At 31.0% G+C, this 27,929-nt stretch overlaps 1 protein-coding gene across 2 annotated transcripts; it reads left to right on the forward strand.

The window, feature by feature from the left end:
• On the forward strand, positions 1–27,929 carry LOC149197221 (ribulose bisphosphate carboxylase small subunit, chloroplastic-like). Of its 2 annotated transcripts, none has more exons than XM_089405771.1 (3): positions 1–331; positions 27,233–27,364; positions 27,490–27,929. In XM_089405771.1, the coding sequence occupies exons 1-3, from the start codon at positions 134–136 to the stop codon at positions 27,724–27,726; spliced, it is 567 nt and encodes a 188-aa protein (XP_089261897.1). In that variant the 5' UTR covers positions 1–133; the 3' UTR covers positions 27,727–27,929. The 2 variants fall into 2 exon arrangements, with proteins under 2 accessions (XP_089261897.1, XP_089261896.1); XM_089405770.1 differs by lacking the exons at positions 27,233–27,364; positions 27,490–27,929 and adding exons at positions 6,714–6,845; positions 6,971–7,410 and having other exon boundaries at positions 12–331.

Genomic DNA, 27,929 nt, shown 5'->3' on the forward strand with positions numbered 1-27,929 from the left:
GTTTTGATATCAACAATAGCAGTAACAAAATTCATTCTGTGATCTTAATATTGTAGTTGGGCCATTGCACAGCAATCTGTGACTGGTTTGGATTTGGAATTTGGAAAATTGAGATTTAAGTTAGAGATCAAGTATGGTATCTGCAATGATGGCCTCCATGGTTTCTTCAACAGCAGCTCTGAGCACAGTTTCAAGAAAAAGTGGTGTTCAAAGCATGTCCAGCTCTGTCCCAGCCTTGAATAACCTCAAGTCTGGGTCTGCTGCGTTTTCTGCTAAACTTGAGTGGGAGGAGAAGACCACTACTAATGGCAGCAGGGTTCATTGCATGAAGGTGAGTTCCTGTATTTTTGCTTGGCAGATTTTTCTCTTCCATGTTGTTTATGATATGATATACTGTAAGGTTTGAATCAGATTGAATCTATGTTATAGGAGTAAGAAATATGGTGAGGATCCATGTTGTTTCTGTAAGATGGATGGATCATGTGCTTTGTAGAAGATACAGTTATTTTCAGAATAGAAGAGCAAGTTAGTCTTAATCAGTTCATGATTTTGCAAATAAAAGAATTTGATCAAAGAAGCTAGGTGATTTACAGTATGGATGAGGGTGAAGGAGCTGGTATTCTACAGTGCAAATGGGTTTTTTTGGATATGGGTAGGTGATTTACAGTATGGATGAGGGTGAAGGAGCTGGTGTTCTACAGTGCAAATGGGTTTTTGGATATGGGTTTTTGGATTTATGAGGATTTTGTAACTGGTTTCAGTGACTTGAATATGGTGCCAGATTGACCAGCATTTTTGGTTCTGGCATAAACCTAGTAGAACCCAGGATTGACATGCGTTTCAGAGTTTCCTGACAGATAGGCTAGCTAGGTTTCATAATACAGTTCTAGGTTTCATAATACAGTTCTCACGACTGAGCGATACACCAATATCGCTCTTTTTAAAGACTTTAAAGTTTAAATGTTGATTGGTGTGATGGGTTGGGGTATATTTTAAAATTGTTTTTATTTGGTTAAGAGTTTGTTTTTAAAGAGGCAATAGGGTAATAGCACTTATAGGTATATATAGTTAGAGTGAAAGGCTGGTCTATTGTGGACCACCAATAAGATAATCCTAAATAGTTTAGTTTTCCTTGAATAATAGTGATGAGTCAGTCTGCATTCTAGGATAGCACGAGTAATAACTGTCCCATTATTAACTTGACAACTAAATTATGATAGTGATAATAGTCCCCACCACTAATTTGAAAAATAATTTATTTATATCTATATTATTATTTTAGATTTAAAAAATAAACCGAATATAAATTTATAATACTAGTTCAATATTATTAATTTTAATATTAATTTATTTGTAAAATTTTATTATTTTAGAAATGCTTTTAAAATCATTTTACAAATTACAAATTTAACCTACCATAAAGATTAAATCCATTTTAAATCCACTCATTACTTCATCAATTTCCATTTCCTCCCATTTTCTCATAAGCCTCCTTTTTCATATCCTACATTTTTATGTCCATAAAAATGTTTAAGGTAAAATTAAAATTTAAAAAAAAAAATTATAAGTAAAATTAAAGAAGATTAAAAAATATACAATTAACTTTAGTGATAATGAGTCTATATACATGGACCAATTATTGAATTTAGATGGTTAGACTAAGTTTATATAGAACCCAATCACCCGTTGAATTTGCTCATGTCCTAGAATGAGACAATTGACATCAATAATAAAGCTTTATTCCCTTTATACTACTCCAGTCCGAGAACCTAAACCTGCAACATTGTGCCTTGCTAGATTTTTTATTTCTACACCTTGGAAGACAGTAAGATTTTAAACTCTATCTAGAAAAGGTCTCAGGTTCAAATTTTATTACAGGGAATTAAAGTATCTAAAAAGCTAAGCATTTATTTATCTATTTTATTATATAGTAGATGGTTCTCCAAAGTTATCTATCCAGTGGAGGAATTGCTCGAGGTCAAAAGTAGTCGGAATCAAAAATTTTGTAAAGGCAGTGTTTGAATTATGTTATTGATAGTGGAAATAGATTCAGCGCCATTAAAAAATTTTGAGACACTTAAAATTTTGAAATTTAACAATTGTAATTTGAATTTACAAAAATCTCTCCAAAATTTTTGAAAATATAACCAAAATTTCTATAACTTTCAGAATAAAAAACAATATAGATAAACTATAGCGAATAAATTAACTTACCCTTAATTTTAAAAAAAAAAAAAAACAATAATTACATTCTTCAATCCCATTGCCAGAGGAGACGTTCAAAGCAAACATAAACAGAGAAATAGATACCCAGAAAAATCCGTCAGCCTATGCAATACGATGAAAACCAAACCCCTGAATTCAGCTTTGAACGCAGACCAACTCATGCTGCATTGGATTGGATAAATCGAGGAATGTCTAAAATGGCGGAAAAGTAGCCTGTAATCTGATAAAATAATTCTCGAGAATTCTGATTTTTCCGCTGATAATAAATTCTACAGGCAATGTGAGAAGAATCCTAGGGGAGGTGGTAAGCGAAAAGCATCGTAATTAAATATTGTATTTTTACTAGTGCGTCCCACAATCTAATAATCAGAAGTGGGATAATTTAAAGCAAGTTGCGAATGTGCTCAGCTGAAATCATTCCAAATTCATAGAGTAAGAAGTTCTTATATTTAATGGTGGGCACCAGTCGAAAACCTTCGATCGTGAGACGCACTAATCTATACAACAAAATTTAATAATCTCTGGATTAGGACAAATAGCATTATGTATAGTAAGTTGGTAAAGTTATAAATATTTGAGTATGTGCAATTTGACAATTTGTGATAATTTAATAAACTTTTTGGAATTCAAAAACCATATTTAAGATTTGAGTATATACTCTGTTCATTATTAAAAAACTGAATATATAATTTTAAAGGATAAGATAATATCAGGTTCTTCAGTGGATACATGTTTTTTCGCACATACATCGCATCTCAATATAAAAGTGTAGGAGGTGGATGGGAGGTTAGCATTCATAAAATTACAAAATTTTGAAGTTATAGTATTATAATTTAATTATCAAATCAGTTGGGTTTATTATTGTTATTCAAAAAAATTAATTATCTAGAATTTTTGTTGGTGGCTTGCAAAAAACAGGTTCTCACTCTTGCCAATGCCTTTAAGTTTTGGGGTTGTTATCCTATCCTATTTCAGTACTTAGGAAGAAGAAAAACGGTTAAGGTCCAACAAAATTTTTAAGTTTTATTTTAGGAAAGGTTTTCTTAATTTTTTTAATAAAATTATTTTTATTATTAATAATATAATTTTATTATGTAAAAGATTAGATTTAAGGTTGGAAAATGAGGAATTTTTCAATTTGAATAGTGAAAAGTGAAAAAAAAATTCACCATTTAAATCTAACCATGAGTTTATGAGAGATTTTTCGGTTGTAAATCACATGAAATCACATGATATTTCATTTGTCGAAACGCATCGACAAATGAAATATCATGCGATTTACGCCGAAAAATCTCTCATAAACTTGATATAGATCACAGAAGCCTCAATTCAACAACTATGAGTTTTTCACAACTGAACAAAGTTCAATTCCCATAAAAACTTAATCAAACCATGAAAATACCTTTTAAACCATGAAAACACAAGCTAATAATCAATAAGCTAATAATCAATATTACATTAGTCTTATAAACCTTCAAAATGAATTTGGATCCAGCTTACAGCCTTTCAAATCTTTACTGCCAGAGTAACGTTTCCATCAACTGAACGAGGAAAAGCACTTGTCCTGTGAGTCTGAACACCCAAAGCAAATTCAAAACATCTCTTCTCCCCAAGTAGTATTGTAGATTGGTATGTTAGTCTTCTGTCTGTTAGCTGTGAGCTCTGGGATGGGATGTTTTTCTTCTCATCTACACCCTGAGTTTAAGTCAAAGAAGTTAGGTTGTGTGTTCTAACTCATTTTTATATGAAATAGTATGATCCTCTATTTCATTCTGGCGACCAGTCAAGATTTTTCAACGAAGACTTGTAACCCAACATCCTTGGTAAAAGTCAATTGAGATTTCATGGTGTGTTATCTATTCATTTAATATGATTTTCTATTTCATTATAGTAGGCAGTCAAGATTTTCCTACCAACCTTATAACCCTCTTATTGACTCATTTCCCCATCCGGACTTATATAACTCTCCGTTATTAGATGATACCAACCAGAAAAATGATGTTTTTTTTTCCAGATTAGGATTAGCATAGGTTAGGATTAACTTTTTTATGGGATGGTTTTTATCTTTAACTTTTCTCTTCAATTTTTAACTTGGACAATAACTAAATTTTATGTAAATTAATTAATTTACATAGTTAAACTCTAATGTTAAGATAAAAAATTAATCATTTTCAAAATGCATAAATTTTATATTACTCGTCAATTTTGTAAATTCAATCTTAACATCAAGAATTAATCATATATTTATGCAAGTTAATAACAATCAACTTTGTTTCAACTTCTTGACATATTTATGCAAGTTAATAACAATCAACTTTGTTTCAACTTCTTGACATTGTAGATTTGGAACTTAGTTAACCATTTTATTTTTAAAAAGTTATTAAAATATTTTTTAAAATGTATATATTTATTTTCACGAGGTCTTGGATAGACGTGATCAAACCTTCTATTAAAACACTCTTTAATATAAAGTCACCAGATCATTTTCTTCCCAAAATAATATATTAAACATAATAAAAATATAATCTTGTTTATATATATATATATATATATATAATTTTAATTTTTAATATTTTAAATTTATTAAATAATATTTTTATATATAAATAAATTTACATAAAAAAAACAAAAAACACACTTAAATTATATAGATTATCTGATTCAATATAAAAATACCACCATTCCCTATAAAATTTCAAACAAAATTATAATAAAATAAAATGAGTAGCAAACAAAGAGCCAAGACCTAAAACTAGAAAAGTTCCTACGCCTATATATTACTTCAGTTGTAACAGCAAGAACCAATCATATCTTTACAGGCTAATAACCATTGACTTTATTTCAACTTCTTCACATGCTATTGCTTAGCCGTTTAACAGCGGAATGTTTTATTTGAATTTGAAATTCTTTGATATTTGACTTCTATTAGAATTTGAACTACAGATATATTTGGGTTTTAGATGTATAGATATATTAGATTACAAGCGATCAATCACATCAAATTCAAATTTGATCTCCTTCCATACTTCACAAGCAGCAGTTAGTTCAGGACTCCATTTACAAGCTTCACGGATCACTTCATTACCTTCACGAGCAAGATCATGTCCTTCATTACGAGCTTGTACACAAACTTCTAGAGCAACCCGATTAGCTACTGCACCAGGTGCATTTCCCCAAGGATGTCCCAAAGTTCCCCCACCAAACTGTAATACGGAATCATCCCCAAAGATCTCGGTCAGAGCAGGCATATGCCAAACGTGAATACCTCCTGAAGCTACGGGCAGTAAGAGAATTTCTGTTATGTTTTAATATATTTTATGTGGGTGGTAAATTTTGGGAATATTTTAAAATTGGATAATTAGTAGTAATATTAATTATTTGATATATTTGAATTTTATTAAAATTTTGGAAATAAATATATTTAAGTTTTAGATGTATAGATATATTTAATTGTAAAAGGTCTGTGTTATGTATTAAAGTATTTTATCTGTTTTAAGTTGATTGTATATTTTTGGAATATCCTAGAATTTGATTAAAAGTGAGGTCAATTGTTTCACTTCACTTTGACAGATTTTGAATTTTATTGGAATTTTATATATATATATATATATATATTTGGGTTTTAGATGTATAAATATATTTAGTTGTTAAAATATATGTGTTATTAGATAGGTTATTTTTATCTGTTTTATGTTTAGTAAGGTCAATTGTTTGACCTCACTTTACCAATAGATTCTGAAATATTCCCTATTGACCTCACTCTACTAACAGATTCTGAAATATTTCCTAAATATACAATCTAAATAAGTTCAGTAATGCCTTAGTAGTACTACCCATATGGTAATATATGAGGAGGGTATTTTGTTTTTCTGAAATAACTAGGTTTGAGACAAATATACTTGGGTTTAATATATATGTTAAATAAGTCCAGTAATGCCTTAGTAGTACCCATATGGTAATATATGAGGAGGGTATTTTGTTTTTCTGGTTTGAAACAAATATACCTGGGTTTAATGTATATGTGCCACTGGTAGCCCATATAGTCACTGGCAAACAAATTTTCTAAAATATGTTTAACATTCTTTTAATTATTTTGATTTTTTTTTAAGGATCTTTCTTTATAAATACCCAGCACTTTTTTCCCATCATTCATATTTTATCTGAGTTCTTAATGATAAGTGGTGCAATCACTATCCTGTTTTATTTGAGTTCTTAATGATAAATGGTGCAATCACTCAAATACCCAGCACTCTTTTACATCTATCATATTTTACTTGAATTCTTAATAATAAGTGGTGAGACCACTCAAAACTTAAAACACAAATAAACTCGTACACAACATATACCTATCTAAAAATACAGTTTTTTCAAAATTAAAAAGAAAAGCCAGTGTAATTTAATATATTGATTTAATGGTTTTCACCATGGTTTCTGCTTCATAAGGCTTCAGTTAGCTCATAGAATTTTGTTGTTGAATTTTATTGCAGGTGTGGTCACCAATAAACAATGCGAAATTCGAGACATTATCATATCTTCCACCTCTCAGCCAGGAGTCCCTCATCAAAGAGATCGATTACATGATCTCCAACGGATGGATTCCCTGCTTGGAATTCGACGCAGTAAACTATTCAAAACGCTCTCTGATCTCTAATCCTTAATCAATAAATTTACATTTTTGGCTTTCTTTCCATGATTTATAGCAATTTTATTGGAGGTTCCATGCCCTGAAATATTAAAATTGCAGGTGGGTCAAGTGCGGCGCACCAGTGGGGTGATGATCCCTGGATATTACGACGGGAGGTATTGGACTCTCTGGAAACTCCCCATGTTCGGATGCACAAACTCTGCTCAAGTGTTGAGTGAGTTAGAGGAATGCAAGAAGGCTTACCCTAATGCTTACATCCGCTGTTTGGGGTTTGACAACAAACGCCAGACACAGTGCATTGCCTTCGTTGTCCACAAGCCTTCTCACCCTCAGTAGCTCATCGAGAGTTACAGTCAATATTAAGATTCCTTCAATAAAAGCTATGTGGAAAGTTTTATTTTGCCAGTTGATTAAGGTTCTCCCTATAACTATAGCCTAGTCTTCATTAATACCCATATTCAGACTGGATCATGCCAAGTTTGAACTTAAACTCTGGACAATGATGAGTTATCTTCCAATCTGCTACTTTCATGTGCTAATTCTCCTTTTTTTCCCCTGTTTTTGCTTTTCTGGTGACTCTTGTTTTAATGAGTACTATGAATTCAGGGTATCAAGTAAGTTATGAATTCATGGTATCAAATTTATGTAATGCATGGTAGCTTCTATGTATTATTTTTTTCCAATTGTTGAATTATAATAACAAATATTTAAGATGGCTCAAAGGTATAAATAAAATATTGTTATAAGAATTTTTTTTTTTGCATTAACCAATTTTAATTATAATTTAGAGAAATTTAAATTTAAAATATAAACCAAAATTATTATATTTCAAAAAAAATATATAAATATTTATGATAAAAAATAGTAATGTGATGCATTGTTTTTCAATGAAGGTAGTTATGGTTTAATTATTTTGTAAAAGGAAAATATTTATAAGACTTGATTTCTTAACTGAAAAAGAGGATAATGTGGAAAAAAATGAAATTTTATTTTTTTAATATTTTATATTTTCAATAATGTTAATAAATAATAGGGGATTTAATTTTAAAGTTAATATAAAATTTAAATATCTAAATTTTAGGAAATTATGTAATATATTTTAATTATGTAATATAAAAATAGAGAATTAGGAGAGTTATTATCTTTATAAGATTTTATTTCTAATAATATTAATTATTTTTAATGGGATATTTATTTATAAATTTCAAAAATAATCTATGAAAACCAAAGTTATAAAGATAAAATTATATATATATATATATATATATAAATTGAAATTTATAAAAAATTATAAAGTTTATGTTAAAGAAAAAAATAAATGTTTTTTATTAAGATGATTTTTTTGGATTGAAAATTATATTAGATTTTAAATTTAAATTTAATAAATATATTACATATTTTAAATATATTTTATTGAGTGGTTATTATTTTAATAAATTCAAATTTTTAGTTAAACTCTAAATTCTATGCATTTTTTTTTTAACATTTTAAAATGGCTTCTTAAATTTCTAGCTTGGATTAATTCTTTCAATGTTAAAGTTTCAAAATTACATTTCTTATAAGTATGGGGGTTTACGTAGTGCATTATATTAGATATCATTTTTTGGGATTCAACTGCGTTAAGTAAGTCATTCACGTATGACCATTTCCATGGGAGGTAGTCGTAACTGACTAATCTCTCATGATTTTTGAATAGTTCACTTAGCACTCATTGCATCGGGTGATGCTCACAGGGGTGAAGAAGTTTCAATCCCACTTCTTCACCCGTGTGAGCATCACTCGATGCAATGAGTGCTAAGTGAACTATTCAAAAATCATCATGAGAAACTAGTCAGTTACGACTACCTCTCATGGAAATGGTCATACGTGAATGATTTACTTAACGCAGTTGAATCCCAAAAAATGATATCTAATACATTTCTTATAGTTTACAAACTTATTGAAATTCATATTCAAAATTTTAATGTCCTTTGGATGATTATGATGAAGGTGAGATTAACCATTAAGGTGATATTGTTCTTCAATATGTGGATAAAAGATGAACCATGTAGTTAGATCACGTTAGTCTATGGACGCATATATGTAGAAACAAAGTCTCAAAATACCATTTCTTATAGTTTACAAATTCATAGAAAATCTCATTAAAACTTTAGTGTCCTCCTGGATGATTATGATTAAGGTGGGATCAAGCACTATGATGATGTTAGTATTCTTCAGTATGTGGAGATAAAAGATGGACCATTTAGCTCGATCACATTAATCTTTGGACACAAATAGGTCGAAAACAATGCTCCATGTGGATGATTGTCATGTGGATTGACAAGTGTGAAAGTTATGTTAATGATATGTGAAAAGTATAAGTGTGCACATAGAATAATTTTATAACCTATTTTACAATATAATAAATAATAATGAGAGGAATGGTAAAAAGTGCAATCAAACAACTTTTAAGTACTTAAGTGTTATCATTATTGTGCTAAGAATGGGTGTATAGCTTATTTGCATGTTCTAATTAATGTACCTAAACTCTAGAGGAAAAGATAAAGATGGTAAGGGACTTAGAGATAAAATATGTATAGTAACCAAATCAATAACGAGTGAGGTAACCAATGCTAAAATTGGTAATTCTTTTAGAAGATTTCAAAACTGATATTTTTATTATTCTTAACTCGTAATTATATACTTTAAATGTTAAGCAAAATCAAGAAAAGAGGGTGTAGCTTTATTTTTATTTTTTCCCATGATGTGGAAAAAAGTTTGTATGCTATGAGAGAATGTCTTTTGAATAAATTTAATTTTGTGGCATTTGTATAGAGAAATATGTAATAGAAAATTGTCTTTCAATACCAAAACTTAATGCAGTCTATGAAGGAGATAAAGAAGTTATAGAATAACTTTGTTTTGTTGCACCAAATAGACCTTGGTAGCAGCCATGGGCATTAGGCATGTCTCAAGACCCTATACAATAATTTAGTTCTTGATGTATATTTCTGATTTAGACTTATCGTGGATTTTAATAATTGCCTCAGCCATTCTCTTTTCTTAAAAAGGTTAGTTTTCTTCGATCAAATCATAGTCTTTTTATTTTTTTTATAGAAATTAATATTATTATATTATAAAATATTATTCCAATTGGTTTTTAATCCAATTTATCTTTTTATTTTATTATTATAGAAATTAATATTATTATATTATAAAATATTATTCCAATTGGTTTTTAACCCAATTTATTTTGAATAGGTCGGACCATAACAAATTATATTATTTAAATTAGTTATTTATAGGTAATATCACTATTAAACTTTTAACTTATGATAAAATATTTAATTACTTCATAACGGCTAGTTTCCAATATTAAACAATTTAATGAGTCAAAACCCTAACAAACTATAAAAAAATAAATTTAATATTAACAACCAATTCATAATAGCAAAATAAAATATGTATTTATTACATAACAGCTAGTTTCTAACTAAATTTAATGTTATCAATTTATAATATCGAAATGAAATATCTATTTATTACATAATAGCAAATTTCTAACTAAATTATTAAACAAATTATCTAACAACTAACTCTAGGCAGTGATGCATCCTCGCTATTTATTCCCTCGGATCTACTGATTTCTAGCCTTGTCTTGAGGATGAACCACATTAGTTGGTTCGAAATGTCGACCAAATCTTAACGATGTGATTAATCTGAAACACTCATATCAACATTATGGATCACAAAAGTCTTAGAACTAATAATTTAATTCGTATTATTCAAGCCAACATACCCCTAGCAAACTTGAATTCCTCTTATGCCTTCGCAAACATGGTCACCTTAACAAGCTCAAATTCAACCTTAGAAACAAGGATGGTGAGGGTGTACATATGGGAAAATGTCAAATTATCCATATTTCCCATAGAAATGTACATAATATCCTCTTCAAACCAAGTGCCCCTCACAAGTTCAACAATCCTATCCTACTCAACCTCAAAAACCAAAAATTCCACAATCATGGCAAGTACAATTACCATTGAATCAACCCCTTCCATGACCTACCTAGTTGCCAACACAACCCATTTCGAACCCCAACAATAAAGTATCTCAAACACTTACAATATTGAGTTACAAAGTTTTCCAACTTACATGATTACCCCTCTTCATTTAAAGAATATTCATCTTAGATCAAGAAAAGTAATTCATAAAAATTATCATGTTATTATTGAAGAAAAACTTGAGGAAACTCCTAGTCAATCAAAAAATAATAATAGTCCTATTGCAATAATAATAATAATAATAATAAAATCATTCATCTACAATAGTTCAACCACCATCATCTAAATCTCGGTTGACTTTGGATAAGCAAGTCAAACAATCTAAATATGATTTATTGGGTGAATTAAAGAATTTTTGTATTAAAATTTCTTTAATACAAGAAATAGAAGATATTCCAATCTATGCTAAAATTGTTAGGAGCTTATGTTAAAGAAGACCAGGAAGAAATAAAAATGATCCACAAATAATATAAGTCATTAACCATATAACAAATTTAATGTTAAGTAAAGTATTTATGGAGAAATGTGTTGATCTATGTAGTCCTAATATTAAAATTCACATCAATAACAATTCAATTGCAAACATTTTAATGATCTATAAGCTACTATTCATGTCATGACAAAAGTAACTATGGATGAATTACAGTTATCTAATCTTAGTCACGCACCACAATTTTACAATTAGTAGACATATCTACAATAAAACCTAAAGGAGTGATAGAAGATGTTATAGTCTCTTTAGATGCATGGGAATATCCTATGGATTTTATGGTTTTATAGCCTAAATCTAATTTGGGTCGCCATCCATTAATCCTAGGAAGATACTAGTTAGATATAGCTAATGCACTTATTAATCATAGTTTTGGTGACGCAACAATTTCACATGGTGATACAATTAAGAAATTTACTTTGTATCCACCTACAAAATATTTAACCAAATTAAAAAATACATGGTGGCTTGATGATGCAAATAATGATTAAGAAATAACATAATTGATCTTCACACTTGACCAAGCTATGAATTTAAAAGAGGATATTGAAGAAAATCAAATGATTAATTTTATTACTAATTATGATTTCATTCAATATCTCAAGGGGTAGTCTTATTTTGATCATATCTTGGACAAAAAAATTAGGAAATTTGTACTATAAACACTTTATCAACACTATTTGATTCTAAAATTTTCATTAATTCAATATCAAACTCCTATAGTACTGAGATTGAGATTCAGCAAATAAGAACTTTAAACATAAATTCTAAACTTGAAAAAATCTCGGGAAGAATAGTTTATTCAAAAACTAAAAAAACGTTCTAGTGCATTTGCATGGGATTATACTTGTATATGTGGAATTCATTCCAATACATGTATACATCACATTTATATATAATGAAATTATAGGCCTATTACACAATCCCAAAGACGTAGGAATACAGTTATAAAGAAATTGTAAAGTAGGAATTGTAGAAATTACTAAATGTGAGCTTTGGATATCTTATATTTGACAGTCAATGGATTTCACCTTTAGTAATTGTTCCTAACAATAATGTAAAATGGTGAGTTTGCACAGGTTATCTTGAACTAAACAAAGTGACCTTAAAGGACCATTTTCCTCTTCCATTTATAAATCAAGTTTTAGATACCCTAGCGACAAAGAAGTGTTTTTATTTTCTTGATGGATTTAGAAATTATAATCAAACTCAAATCACTCCAAAAGATCAAGATAAGACTACATTTACATGTTCATGGGGACATATGCTTACATTTTAGTACCCTTTGGGTTATTCAATGCTCCTACTACTTTTCAACTCCTTTTTTTCTCTTACTTAATTCATGATTGTGTAGAGGTTTACATAGATAATTTTATTATTTATAGTAATTCTTTTGAGGAAGCATTAGAAAACCTTGAAATTGTTTTAATTACATACCAAGAAATCGATGTTTCATTAAGTCATGAAAGATGTTATATGTTGCTTATTGAATGAATTGTTTTGGGTCATTACATATCATCTATAGAAATCAAGGTTGATTGGGCCAAAACGGAATTTAATGTTAAACTTCTAGTGCCAAAGACTCAAAAGGATGTTAGGATTTATTAGGACATGTAGGATATTATAAGCGATTTATAGAAAATTTCACAAAAATAACATCACCATTTTTTAAATTTCTGACTAAAAATAGTGAATTCTTTGGGAATAATTCTTGTAAAATTTCTTTTGAAACATTGAAGGAAAAGCTTTCTAAAAAACTTGTATTAAGAGGAAAAAATTGGTCCCTCCCTTTTCACATATCCACTTATGATTCAAATACAACTTTAGAAGTAGTATTAGGACGAAAATAAGAAGAAGATCAAAGATTTTTAGATATAAAAAGAATATTGGATCAAGAAAAACCACAAGATCTGAAAGAGAATGACTAGAAACAATGGTTGAGATGTTTTGACCAAGCATATGTCCTACGAAAATAAGAGAGAAGTTGAATACAAGGTAGTTGCTCATGCAAGAAAGGAAACAATATGTTTATAGAGATTGTGTTCAAGTAGTAGATGGTATAGTAAGCTAATAAGGATATATTGTTACAGTTAGCATGCAATATTCCTAGAAAAGAACCCGACTTATCGTTTAAAGAAAAAAAACATATTGACATTTAGTATCATTTCATGAGAGATATGATTGAAGACAAGAAGATGTTGTTGGAAAAAAAGGACACTTTAAATAATGTTGCAATTCATTAACAAAATTGGCAAACAGTGTGAAGTTCTCTTGGTGTAGAGAAACAATGGGTGTTATTTCCCTAGACTATTTATCATATACCCCTGCAACCCCCAATGTGAAAAGAAAACAATAAGTGGGAGAGTGCTAGTTATAGGCTACATTATTTTCAAAAATATCCCCATGCATTATATAATGAGCAATGTGCAACGGGAAGGGGGGTTTAGGGGTAGCACCCCCCAAAAAAACATGGGCAATTTTTTGCATCTATATTTGGAAATTTTTGGCACACGATTTTTGCTATAAGTAGTTTTATATTGCATAGTTGTTTTTCCCATGTTTTTTTAGTTTCGGTTAAGGAACTATCGTTGTATTCCAATACAGGGTAAATCAATTGGTGGTTCATGAATGTTGTGGGATATATATATATTATTTTAACAATTTATAGAAAAATATATATTGAAATATATTGTTGTTTTTCTTGATTTTGGGTTTCCAAGGTAAAATCTTTGCCTTTATGTGTGTGTTTCCCATTGCATATTTTCTGTTTTATTAAGAATTTGTTTGCAGCAATTAATTGTAAAGGGTTAAAACCTACACTATTGAGGGTAGGATCTTCAACTAGGTTGAGATCCTATAAAACAAATTAAAAGAAAATATCAAGAATGGCTAGAACAGAGAAGGACAACAACCCATACTTTACATGGCATCATACCTTCTAATTGTGATCTATGCTAGAATAGTACTCCCAACCATGAAATAGAGATGGACCCTCCGCAAGGAACCTATAAAAAATCACTGTAAAACCCTTTGGAAAGACTACTAAATTCAAGCATACACAGAAATTTAACATGACTTCTTAATTCCATTATATGATGACTTGTTTAGCGAAGCTAGTCCTTACATGTTGAAAAGGGATGGACAAGTAGTCCCAGTAGTTGGAAATTGGTTTGCTGATAAAAATTGTACCTTCATTAGATTGTTTATAGAAACCAAGTCTCCCCACTTGTTACATATATTTGTAACTGACCGTGTGGTGTTAAAAGAATAGCATTTCAAGTTCGCACGGGAATAGGTGGTCCTCTCTCAAAGATTCAATAAGAAGTCATGGCCATATATGTCATTCCATGTGAGAGCCTATCAATTGATATAATTAAGAAGGCTAGAGAGGAGGGAGATGCACTAACACATTTATGTTTTGGGTATCTGATGTTTTATAGGTTCCTATAACAATAGTTAAAAATCATTGCTAGCCGTGTAAATTCATATAGGAATATTGGTTAGAGACATCAGCATAGGAGGATGTGCAAATTCATGGATATGCGGAGATTGTTTCAAGAATCAATTATGAAATGGCCCAAAAAAATACAAAATAGGAATAGGGTAAATCACAAAAACTAGCCCAGGAGTAGGCAACCAAACAAGAAATAGCTCAGAAGGAGTGAGAAGACAAGTTACAGGAGGAGTGAGAAGCAATTCAAATAATAAAGGAAGCTACCAAAATAACTCATGAAAAATAACTTAAAGAAAAAGAAGAGGAATATTATATGAGGAGAGAAAGGGAGCGAAGAAAAATAATTGAAGTTGAGCAAGAAGAAGAGTAGACAAGGGTATAATATGAAGCTTAGGCTAGAATTCCATAAGAATCCCTACAAAGTCAAATTAGAAGAACTAGAACTATAGCCTTTTCTTGATATGACCGACATGGATATAGACTCAGTTACTTCTATGTTGTTAAAGATTACAAAAATTCATCTACCAATAGAATAGATGGCCATTGTTTTGGCTAAATGAAAGAAGGTAGTAAGTCTAAATAAATTCAATTTAGACCACACCCAAAACAAAATTATGAAGCACACAGATGGGATGCATGTTAGGCCACAATTATCACCAATAGATATTATGACAAAAGGAACCATTTTGTTAGATACCAATAAGGATCCTCCCGCAATAACCTCTATTTTCATAGTGTTTTCATGAGAAACTAAAAGAAATATTCAGGCTCTCTTAGAATAGGTCCAAGAGAAAGATAATTGGATTGTAGAGTTGGAAGAAAAGGTGAAAATGTTGAGGATCAAAACAAATACCATGAGGTAGATGAGTGTCAGAGTAGATTATTACAATCCATGTGTTGTATAATTTCATGAGCACTATAAAGCATTGGTTCAATAGGTGTACTCAAATTTATACGTCATGTAGAAGTCTGTGGAAGAATTATTAACACTCTAGCAGAAGGTCAAAAAATGAGTTTTGCAACTATAGGGAGCTCTAAATGCAATATTTTGGTTAGAAGAATGGAATAAAGAGTGTCCAAAGGCCCCATCGTATCTCCCCAAGATTAGTGGAAAGGAATTTACATATGAATCTTGTTTCCAATCGGTCCATAAGGATATAAGAAACGCTAGAGAATTATATTTCTAGGTTAGTGACCATGTACCAACAAAATTACTCTCTAGTTGAAAGGATCATCAAAGTTAATAAATTTCCATACATTGAAGCTCAAGGAGAGGCCAAAAATATCAGAGACATAACCAAAGAACTAGAAGAATCCCTCAATTCAAAAGAAATATCCTTCAAAACTTTCAGCAGAAAGTTTAACAAGGATAATCTCAAGTGTCATCTGGTAGAATTATCACAATAGTAGACAATCCTCAACTCCTTCTTACTCTCATTACTAAGATAAATACCCACGTTCTCCTATAACATTAAAGAGTATGACATCCTCATGGAGAATTTGCTACCATGTAGGATCAAAATTATTGGATCCTATAATGAATTATGGGTAGCATATCTTACGGATATGAAGAAGATTCCAATAGAGGATGCAATTGTCTTGTATGAATTTTAACAATTTTAACAAATTGTTATTGTAGTTTTAATTAGAAAATATGAGAAGTTAGAAAGTTTTAACTTCCTTTGAGAATCCAGCAGTCTCAAGAAGAAGTTACCATTCAAACCTACAAATAGTGTAGAGTTGAATGTAACAAGGATGTCTTTTCCCTTCTTTTAAATCCCTATAAATCGGAGACAGGGAACTAGTGATTCTATATTATTTTGACCATTTAATATAGACAATATATGAATACCACCAATGAAGTTCACTCTGTGTATGTGGTGTTTTATTTTCTGACTATTCTCGAGAAATTCATGTATATATGTATGTGTGAGATTCATTACTACTGCTTTTAGACTAATCTAAAAATTGGTTTGTAATTTGTCATTTGTAGTTTCAACTCATTTTCTTTCTACATTTAGAACTTATTAGTTCAGGGACTGACTATTTTTTATTCTACTCAGATGATTTAAGTGTACAATGTCATCTAAGACTATATCTAATTTTTCCTTGACTATTCATCTGTGCATTTTTATACTCATTTCTCCCAATTTTCTCATCTAACTTCCTGCATTTAGAATAATTTCATTCTTGCATTTAGGTTAGTTTCTAACTCAATAGGTGCTCCCCACCACTGTGATGACACACACATCTCACAACCCTCACACACAACAAAAAAGGCAGTCGGACTATAATCTAGATGGGTCTCTCATACCAAATGGTGTGAGGTATAATTGGGACCTCATACAAGAGAGAACCCCTAATTGTTGTTATGGAATTTTTGCCTTATTAACAGATTTTGGCGCTAGAAGGAGGGTTGCATAAATTGCATGGCTAGTAATGCCTCTTGATCATATTGAACTATTATTACTAGAGATTAATTTCACTCTCCACATCGTCATACCCTTCTTATTTTTCTAGATCATACTTAAAATAAAACAAGCTAGGAAGACATTCCCTCTAAACCAAAACATTATAGTTCTCCAGTTGAAGAGCAATTGTATTTTGTTCCCCGTATTGATGTAATCTCCTTTAGATGCATTAGTCATGATTATGAAAAGTGGATTTGGAAACTGCATGTAGCATGTAGTATACCTAGGAGGGATAGTATGGGGTATTGAGGGAGGTACCCAAGGGAATAATGTAATTATGGGATGGGCCATAGTAATAAATAAAGTGGTTAACCTGTATCATGTAAGGGACCACAAGTAGTTAGCAATAATATAATAAGCCCATGGTGTTAAATAGATGGTATTGAGGGAACCTAGGGGGATAGTATGGGATACAGAGGGAGGTACCCAAGGGAATAATGTAATAATGGGATGGGCCATAGTAATAAATAAAGTGGTTTAACCCATATCATGTAAGGGACCACAAGTAGTTAGCAATAATGTAATAAGCGGCTTGTGGAGTGTTCTCCTTCCTTAAGGAGCGATTGTATGGTGTTGCCCTACCTTAAGGGTTTGATTAATAAAGTGAAGCATTTCTATATCCAGATCTTGTTATTTTTTGGTATATTTCTATTATCATATATTTATGGATCATTTATAACAAGTGGTATCAGAACACTTTCTTAGGCAAAGCAGAGATTTTTTTTATTATTTTTGCAGGAACTTTTTGGGGCAGTGAGTTTGAAAATCAGATCTATATGTGTTGGAGAAATATTTGTAGAATCTAATTGCAGATCTGGGTTTTTTGTGAAAAAATACCCAATTTGGAAAAAAAATAAAAATAAAAAATCGGCTGAATCAGAGTCTGGATGAGGGAGATATCACTAATCTAAAAAGCAGTTGTGTTGCAGACATTTTTCAGGGCGGAGAGTTTGCAGATCAGATTTGTACATTCTGGGGAAATATTTGTAGAATATAATTGCAGATCTAGGTTTTTTGTGAAAAAACACCCAATTCAGCTAAATCAGAGTCTGAATGAGGGAGATATTGTTGATTTAAAAATCAGTTGTGTGGCAGACATCTTTTGGGGCGGCGATTTTACAAATCAGATCTATATGTTCTGGGGCAACATTTGCATAATCTAATTGCAAATCTAGGTTCTTTGCAAAAAAATACCCATTTAAAAAAATAAATAATAATAATAATCAGTCAAATCAGAGTCCGAATGAGGGAGATAGCGCTAATTTAAAATCAGCTCTTTTTTTAGAAATTTTTGTGACGGCAGGACAGTTGCAGCGCGAATCTGAAATTCCAGTGCCTAAATCAGGATTTCTATCACATGGAAAAATCCAAAATGGTTGTTCCATTTCCAAAAACAAGATATAATAGGGATTCTGAGCACTATTGACTAAATTGTGGCCATTTCAAATTTTCGCCAAGTAAGTGAATTTTTTTCAAAACCCTCTTCATGGTGGTTCTATATTTTACAGGAAAAGATAATGGTCCTACTATTGAAGAATACATAAAAGAATGAAACTCATTATGGGCAACACATTGGAAATTTTGGGCAGTGGTTAATTTTAAAGATGAAGCGGCCACATGGTGGGAATTACTTAACAAAAAGAAGTGTTCCAACCTGCCCAATGAAGAATTTGAAAAAATCCTTTTAGACAAATGGTCTCATGCTAGAAAACAAGATAATGAGAAACATGTGGGGTTATTTTCTACTAGTATCTGCTTATTATAGGTTCATGGATATATTCAGAAGGAGAACATAATTGTGTCTATAAATCCTAGTTGCAAGCAAAATCTTATAAATGTCAATTTGGCAAAAAAATTGCGAGTTCCAACAAAACAAATGGAGCACACACAGGTTAATAATGAGGAGATGCAAGTTTATAAAGATTTGAATATTTCTATGGACAAGTATGTATTGCATTTTGATTTTTATGCTTCAGATATGGCTAATGTGGATGCTTTTTTGGGATACTCTTGGATGGAATCAATGGGTACTATCAATATTAATGTGTACAAGAAATTCCTGAAGCTTTGGTATAAAATGAAGAAAATTACATTACATGATATTTCCATCAATAAACAGGTACAGTTCAAGGAAGCTGAAGCAGAAGATGTTCCAGGGACTAACACATCAGATGATGAGCCCTTGATGGTCGACAACCAAACACAAACATCAAACCAGGTACCAAAACAACAGGTAGAGTCCAAGGAGGCTAAAGCAGGAAATGTTACACATATTGATACATCAAATGAGGAATCGGTAGTTGAAGTCATATTGGAAGATAAGCAACAATAGCAGGCACCACAACATGTACTAGATACCAATCAGGCTCCATTAGGTGGTGAATTAAAGAAAGATACACCATTGGTTAAAAATTCATCATATCACCACCCACATCACCCCGCAAGAAAACAACCAACAAGATGGCAACGAATCAATAACAAGGACAACAACCCCCACATGACAGATAGAGAGGGGCGATGATCCACCCACAACACAGCAACACAGAAGAGCCGTCAAGGTCAACTTCCATCTCAAGCAAGCGAGGCACCAGCTAGATCAAAGGTTCACCTTTCTCTTGGATGGCTAGATGCACGTGCATGGTACCAGTGGACTACTCTTTTGAGTAGATCTTATGATTTGTGTTCTTCTTATGTTTCGAGGACGAAACATATTTAAGGGGGTGGAATGTAGTATACCTAGGGGGGATAGTATGGGGTACAGAGGGAGGTACCCAAGGGAATAATGTAATAACGGGATGGGCCATAGTAATAAATAAAGTGGTTAACCTATATCATGCAAGGGACCACAAGTAGTTAGCAATAATGTAACAAGCCCATGGTATTAGATAGATGGTATTGAGAGAACCTTGGTAATGATCCATGGTATTGTATGTATGAGGCCTATATAGAGGCTAGAGACTGCCCATTGAGAGGTGTCTTATTGTATGAACATGCGTATGGCTTGTGGAGTGTTCTCATTCCTTAAGGAGTGATTGTATGGTGTTGCCCTACCTTAAGGGTTTGATTAATAATGTGAAGCATTTCTATATTCAGATCTTGTTATTTTTGGGTATATTTCTATTATCATATATTTTTAGATCAGATCTATAACATAGCACCTCTTCTCTCAAGATGAAAATCTACTCGAATACATGTTCCCAATGAAGGTGTTCTAGTTGTTTCTATTGAATATATTTTTAAGTTATCCTTGAACAATATTCTTGATCCTTTTGATTAGATTTCCCTTACTCCATCTGATTCTCCTTATCATTCTGATTGGAATGACCATATTGATACCACTTTAGATTCAAAATAAAAAATACTTGGTCAAGTCTATGCGATGATAGGACAACATTAATTGAGTTGTTTATCCTAGGGAGCACTTAACTTAGAGCCTTCACATCCTCCTCCTCCTTGGTGTTCGAAAAGGTTATTACCATAGTTTGGCCCTTATAAATATGTTAGTCTAGAAGACCTTAAAAATAATTTATATTTAGCCTTACACCTATTGGAGGTAGAGAATGAAGAGGTATTATGTAGGTTATTTCTATACACATTTGAAAACAAAGAAAGAACCTAGTACCACAACCTTCCATCCACCTCAATAAATGGATAAGATGATTTTGAAAGATAATTTTTTAATAAGTTTGGAGAATGAAAATCCCTAGCCACACTCCTAGAAGAATTTATTTCCATAAGGATGGAGAAGAAGGAAAGGTCAAGGACTTTAATCAATTATTCACCACTCCAATGAAAAAAATTCCCACTCATTCACAACTTGTTGGTCCCTTAGCATTTTCTACACTTTGTGTCTCAATTATTTCATAGCCTTGTTCATGAAGAGAGCAAGAAAGCACACACTAGCTAATAATTTCAATGAGGCCTTGAAAAGTTAGAAACAAATGTTTTCCCTAGAAAGAAACTCAACCAAAGAAGAGCCTAAGGCCACAAGAAAGAATCCTCTACGATTGACCAATCCATTTTTTGGGTGATTTAATTGCGAGTTAAATCCTTGTCATTAATTTTCAACCCGAGGTTCGTAGAACTAACAAGGTATACCTGTAATATTAGAATAGATTAATCTAATGCAGTTAAAACTAATTACCAAACAAGTTAAATTAATCTAATCCAAACCAAACTAAACATAAAGAAATTGAAATCACACTTGCATAAAGGAAATCACACTTTCATAAATGAAATCACACTTGTAGAATTGAAATCACACCACACTTGCATAAATGAAATCACACTTGCATATTCAAATCACACCACACTTGCATAATTGAAATCATACTTGCTGGAAAGTAAATCACATATGTTGAAATGAAGTCACACTTTCTGAAAATAAAAGCACACTTGCATGAAAATAAATGAAATAACAAAACTATACTATGTTACCAATATGTACAAAGGTGTGCAAACTGTGGTTGATGGGGGCCCTCCATTCCTCAGAAAGCACACTGAACAAACTATCACATCTCGTGGATATCAAAATGGCAGTATTTATTTCATAAAATGAAGTTACAAGTTATTACAATAATTCTCTCTCCTCACTTTTCAAACCACATGGATGGAACTTGGAACCTCCAACTAGCAACTAACACTAACACTAACAACTTGACAACTTCTAACTTGCATTTAACAACTAACAACCCTTTGTATGAAGGGTGCACTCCTATTTATACAAAAACTGAAGATAACTATACAATAAATATAGATCCTTAGATCTCTCCTAAATCCACATTTATCTCTTATGGTTACAACCAATTTTCTAAAAATGTAAGATACAAATCCTCTCATCCATGATTCTTCTCCTTTGAATGTGCATAGTTAATGATCCACGTCTTCTAAAATTATTCCACAAATCCTCATGAGTTGGAATTTAAAATTCGAATTTGTGGTCAGATGGCCAAGTAGGACCCTTCTCGAATCTCCAAGTAAGCCTACAATATCACAAAACTCATAACAATTTTAGATATATATGAAAATATGTTAATTTCCTAACATTTAATGACAAATTCACTTATAATACTTAAAATCAATGACTTGGAAAATAATAATGATAAACCCATGTAATTATGAAAATGGTTACTTAATGTAAGGTTATGGGGCTATAGAGTTACAGAATGAGGGTAAAATGATGGAAATGAAGGTGAAAGTCGATGACATTTTGGAGACCCAACACGAGCCAAAAATGAGGCTATAGATTTGGAAAGTGTACTCAAATTGGTAAAGGATCTATCTAATGAGGTGGTAGATTTCAAGAATAATGCATGAGAAAGTTCCTTAGGACACAAACCATTCAATAAGAAACCAAATAACCATCCAAAACCACTTGAATTTCTAGTTTTAACATGAACTTGGATGATTTTGGCTAGACAACTTCTACTACCAAATAAACCTGCCCAAGAAGCTAAGGCCGAAATGAGTACAATAGAGGAAGAGACAATAAGGGGCTTAGTTATGTTCTTATGGGATTAGTTGGTTAATGAAATCACACAAATTATTGAATAAATTTCAGTCAGGGAAGCACAAGTTACATAGAAAACCCTAAGAGAATACAATCTCCATAGTAAAGGGCCTGCACCTAATAATCAACCAATTAGAAAAGGCAAGTTTTTTCTCATACAAGTGCTACCTCCTCAAACTATTATTGATATTTCAAATCATTCTTCCAAGATAGAACCCACTCCCCTATATATTTCTAAGCAACCGACAACATCTACCCAAAACAATAAGGAATCTACCTCAACTTAGAACAATCAACCTTCAGCCTCAACTAGTGGAAATTCACTAGAATATAATGTAATTAAGGATATGAAGAAGATCAAGGTCAATGTGTCCATGTATGATCTCTTCCATCTCGCACAGGACCTTATAAGGAATACATTTAAACTTTCTTCAAACCAATCAAAACCACCGTCAAATTCAAAAATTTCAAGAAAATCTAGTACTTTAACTCAGGAGAGTGTGAATATGGATAATTATATTGTGAATGCCACTAGTATTGGTAGTTATTCAAAGTCTTAGACTCTGCCATTTCTTTTAACATTTGAGATATTTAATAATAATGTTCATAACTTCTTGGTGGATTCATCCAATGTCCTATTGTATTTTGTCTCCCATAAGATAAATGTTGTACTGGAAAAGACTAATTCTAGGATTATTTAGTTGGACAGAACTGAGGTTAAAGTATTTGGTGAGATGAAGGATGTGCTAATTAGGTTATCTTGATACCCCAAGGTAATTCAAGTCATGAACATAATGTTGGTTAATATTCCTTAAAATTGGTTAGAATATTACATTATTAAATTATTTATTTCTCTTTATATTATAAGGGTTTTCTCATTAGAGATGATGTTTCTTTACTTATTTCTTTTTACTATCATCTTTTTGTATATATGTTGTTATTCTCTCAATCATTATTTCCTCATGATTTTATGTCTTGATGATGAATCCATTTATAGACCTAAAACTTAGACATTCCTACAAAAATTTTCGGGTGAATGTAAGTTTCAAAACTAAAAAAACACTGTATTGTTGAGTAAAGATTGGTCACATAAACAACAAGGTTATTATACTACAAACCAGGCCCAGCACTAGTTTCCATAAATAGGAAAGAGTAACCAAATAATGGTAGACAAAGAGTCACACACGAAGTGCATGGTGACTGAATTAGAGGGGCCAAATGAACCAATTAAATTTTCACCTGCCACTTTTGGGAACTACTTTTTGGGAATAAATCTTGGTTGTTATCAAGCCCAACCATCTCCAAATTCATCATAAATCCATTATGACCTCCTTTAATGTTTGAAGACTAGTGAAAATGGCCCCTACACATTACTTGTAAATAACAATAGTTATTGATGTGGATGTAAATAACTTGTAAATAACAATAGTTATTGATGTGGATGTAAATAATGGTGTCTTTTTTAGATTAGGACTAGATATTTATATTTGGATATTTAATTTTTTTAATAAAATCATTTTTATTATTAATAATATAATTTTATTATGTAAACAATTAGATTTAAGGTTGGAAAATGAGGTATTTTTCAATTTGAATAGTGAAAAGTGAAACAAAATTCACCATTTAAATCTAACCATGAGTTTATGAGAGATTTTTTGACGTAAATCACATGATATTTATATATTTTCACAGCTAAACAAAGTTCAATTCCCATAAAAACTTAAACAAACCATCAAAATACCTTAAACCATGAAAACACATGCTAATAATCAATATTACATTAGTCTTATAAACCTTAGAAATGGATTTGGATCAAGCGTACAGCCTTTCAAATCTTTACTGCCGGAGTAACGTTTCCATCAACTGAACGAGGAAAAGCACTTGTCCTCAGAGCCTGAACACCCAAAGCAAATTCAAAACATCTCTTCTCCCCAAGTAGTATTGTAGATTGGTATGTTAGTATTCTGTCTGTTAACCTGTGAGCTCTGGGATGGGATGTTTTTCTTCTCATCTACACCCTGAGTTTAAGTCAAAGAAGTTAGGTTGTGTGTTCTAATTCATTTTTATATAAGTCAAAGAAGTTAGGTTGTGTGTTCTAATTCATTTTTATATGAAATAGTATGATCCTCTATTTCCTTCTAGAAACCAGTCGAGATTTTTCAACGAAACAACATCCTTTGTAAAAGTCAAATGAGATTTCATGGTGTGTTTTCTTTTCATTTAAATATGATTTTCTATTTCATTATAGTAGGCAGTCAAGATTTTCCTACCAACCTTGTAACCCTCTTATTGACTCTTAGGTTATTCATCCGGACTTATATAACTCTCAGTTATTAGATGATACAAACCAGAAAAATGATGTTTTTTTTTTCAGATTAGGATTAGCATAGGTTAGGACTAACTTTTTATGGGATGGTTTCTCTCTTTAACTTTTCTCTTGAATCTTTAACTTGAAAATAACTAAATTTTATGTAAACTAATTAATTTACATGTTAAACTTTAATGGTAAGATAAAAAACTAATCATTTTCAAAATGCATTAATTCTATATTGCTTGTCAATCTTGTAAATCCAATCTTAACATCAAAAGTTAATCATATATTTATGCAAGTTAATAACAATCAACTTTGTTTCAATTTCTTGACATTGTAGATTGGAACTTAGTTAACTATTTCATTTTTAAAAAGAAATATTTTTCAAAATGTATATATTTATTTTTCACTAAGTTTTCAATAGACGTAATCAGACTTTCTATTAAAGCACTCTTTAATCTAAAGTCACCAAATCATTTTCTTCCCAAAATAATATATTAAACATAATAAAAATATAATCCAGTTAGTATATATATAATTATTTTAATTTTTAATTTTTAATATTTTAAATTTATTAAATAATGTTTTTATATATAAATAAATTTACATTAAAAAAACAAAAACATATAGATTATCTGATTCAATATAAAAATACCACCATTCCCTATAAAATTTCAAACAAAATTATAATAAAATAAAATGAGTAGCAAACAAAGAGCCAAGACCTAAAACTAGAAAAGTTCCTACGCCTATATATTACTCCAGTTGAACAGCAAGAACCAATCATATCTTTACAGGCTAATAACCATTGACTTTATTTCAACTTCTTCACAAGCTATGGCTTAGCCGTTTAACAGCGGAATGTTTTATTTGAATTTGAAATTCTTTGATATTTGACTTTTATTAGAATTTCAACTACAGATATATTTGGGTTTTAGATGTATAGATATTGTAAGAGAATTTCTGTTATGTTTTAATGTATTTTATATAGGTGATAAATTTTGGGAATATTTGAAAATTGGATAATTAGTAGTAATGTTAATTATTGATATATTTGAATTTTATTAAAATTTTGGAGATAAACATATTAGGTTTTAGATGTATAGATATATTTAATTGTAAAAGGGTTTGTGTTATGTATTAAAGTATTTTTATGTATTTTAAGTTGATTGTATATTTCTGGAATATTCTAGAATTTGATTAAAAGTGAGGTCAATTGTTTCACTTCACTCTGACAGATTCTGAATTTTATTGGAATTTGATATATAAATTCATTTTATTGGAATTTGATATATATATATATATATATTTCCGTTTTAGATATGTTTAGTTGTTAAAAGGTATGTGTTATTAGATAGGATATTCTTATTTAGTAAGGTCAATTGTTTGACTTCACTTTACCAACAAATTCTGAAGTATTCCCTATTGACCTCACTCTACTAACGGATTCTGAAATATTCCCTAAATATGCAATCTAAAGAAGTTCAATAATGCCTTGGTAGTACCCATATGGTAATATATGAGGAGGGTATTTTGTTTAAGACAAATATACCTGGGTTTAATGTATATGTGCCACTGGTAGCTCATATAATCACTGGCAGACAAATTTTCCAAAAATATGTTTAACACTTTTTTTTTTAAAGTTATTTTGATTTTTTTAAAGGTCTTTCTTTATAAATACCCAGCGCTCTTTTCCTATCAATCATGTTTTATTGGAATTCTTTCTTTATAAATACCCAGCACTCTTTTCCTATCAATCATGTTTTATTTGAATTCTTAATAATAAGTGGTGCAATCACTATCCTGTTTTATTTGAGTTCTTTGCAATCACTCAAATACCCAGCACTCTTTTCCAGCTATCATATTTTACTTGAATTCTTAATAATAAGTGGTGAGACCACTCAAAACTTAAAACATAAATAAACTCGTACACAACATATACCTATCTAAAAATACAGTTTTTTCAAAATTAAAAAGAAAAGCCAGTGTAATTTAATATATTGATTTAATGGTTTCCACCATGGTTTCTGCTTCATAAGGCTTCAGTTAGCTTATAGAATTTTGTCGTTGAATTTTATTGCAGGTGTGGTCTCCAATAAACAATGCGAAATTCGAGACATTATCATATCTTCCACCTCTCAGCCAGGAGTCCCTCGTCAAAGAGATCGATTACATGATCTCCAACGGATGGATTCCCTGCTTGGAATTCGACGCAGTAAACTATTCAAAACGCTCTCTGATCTCTAATCCTTAATCAATAATTTTACATTTTTGGCTTTCTTTCCATGATTTATAGCAATTTTATTGGAGGTTCCATGCCCTGAAATATTAAAATTGCAGGTGGGTCAAGTGCGGCGCACCAGTGGGGTGATGATCCCTGGATATTACGACGGGAGGTATTGGACTCTCTGGAAACTCCCCATGTTCGGATGCACAAACTCTGCTCAAGTGTTGAGTGAGTTAGAGGAATGCAAGAAGGCTTACCCTAATGCTTACATCCGCTGTTTGGGGTTTGACAACAAACGCCAGACACAGTGCATTGCCTTCGTTGTCCACAAGCCTTCTCACCCTCAGTAGCTCATGGAGAGTTACAGTCAATATTAAGATTCCTTCAATAAAAGCTATGTGGAAAGTTCTATTTTGCCAGTTGATTAAGGTTCTCCCTATAACTATAGCCTAGTCTTCATTAATACCCATATTCAGACTGGATCATGCCAAGTTTGAACTTAAACTCTGGACAATGATGAGTTATCTTCCAATCTGCTACTTTCATGTGCTAA

Source organism: Pinus tabuliformis, chromosome 2_2 (assembly GCF_031772625.1).
Source record: "Pinus tabuliformis cultivar Carrire ecotype Pingquan chromosome 2_2, CPIR1, whole genome shotgun sequence".
Classification (NCBI taxonomy): Eukaryota; Viridiplantae; Streptophyta; class Pinopsida; order Pinales; family Pinaceae; genus Pinus; species Pinus tabuliformis.

Bases quoted from the DNA above. Each gene is read 5' to 3' on its own strand.
- LOC149197221 (XM_089405771.1), top strand. From the start codon at position 134: ATGGTATCTGCAATGATGGCCTCCATGGTTTCTTCAACAGCAGCTCTG. The intron at 332-27,232 runs GTGAGTTCCTGT...ATTTTATTGCAG, and splicing joins GCAGGGTTCATTGCATGAAG to GTGTGGTCTCCAATAAACAA. The intron at 27,365-27,489 runs GTAAACTATTCA...TTAAAATTGCAG, and splicing joins CCTGCTTGGAATTCGACGCA to GTGGGTCAAGTGCGGCGCAC.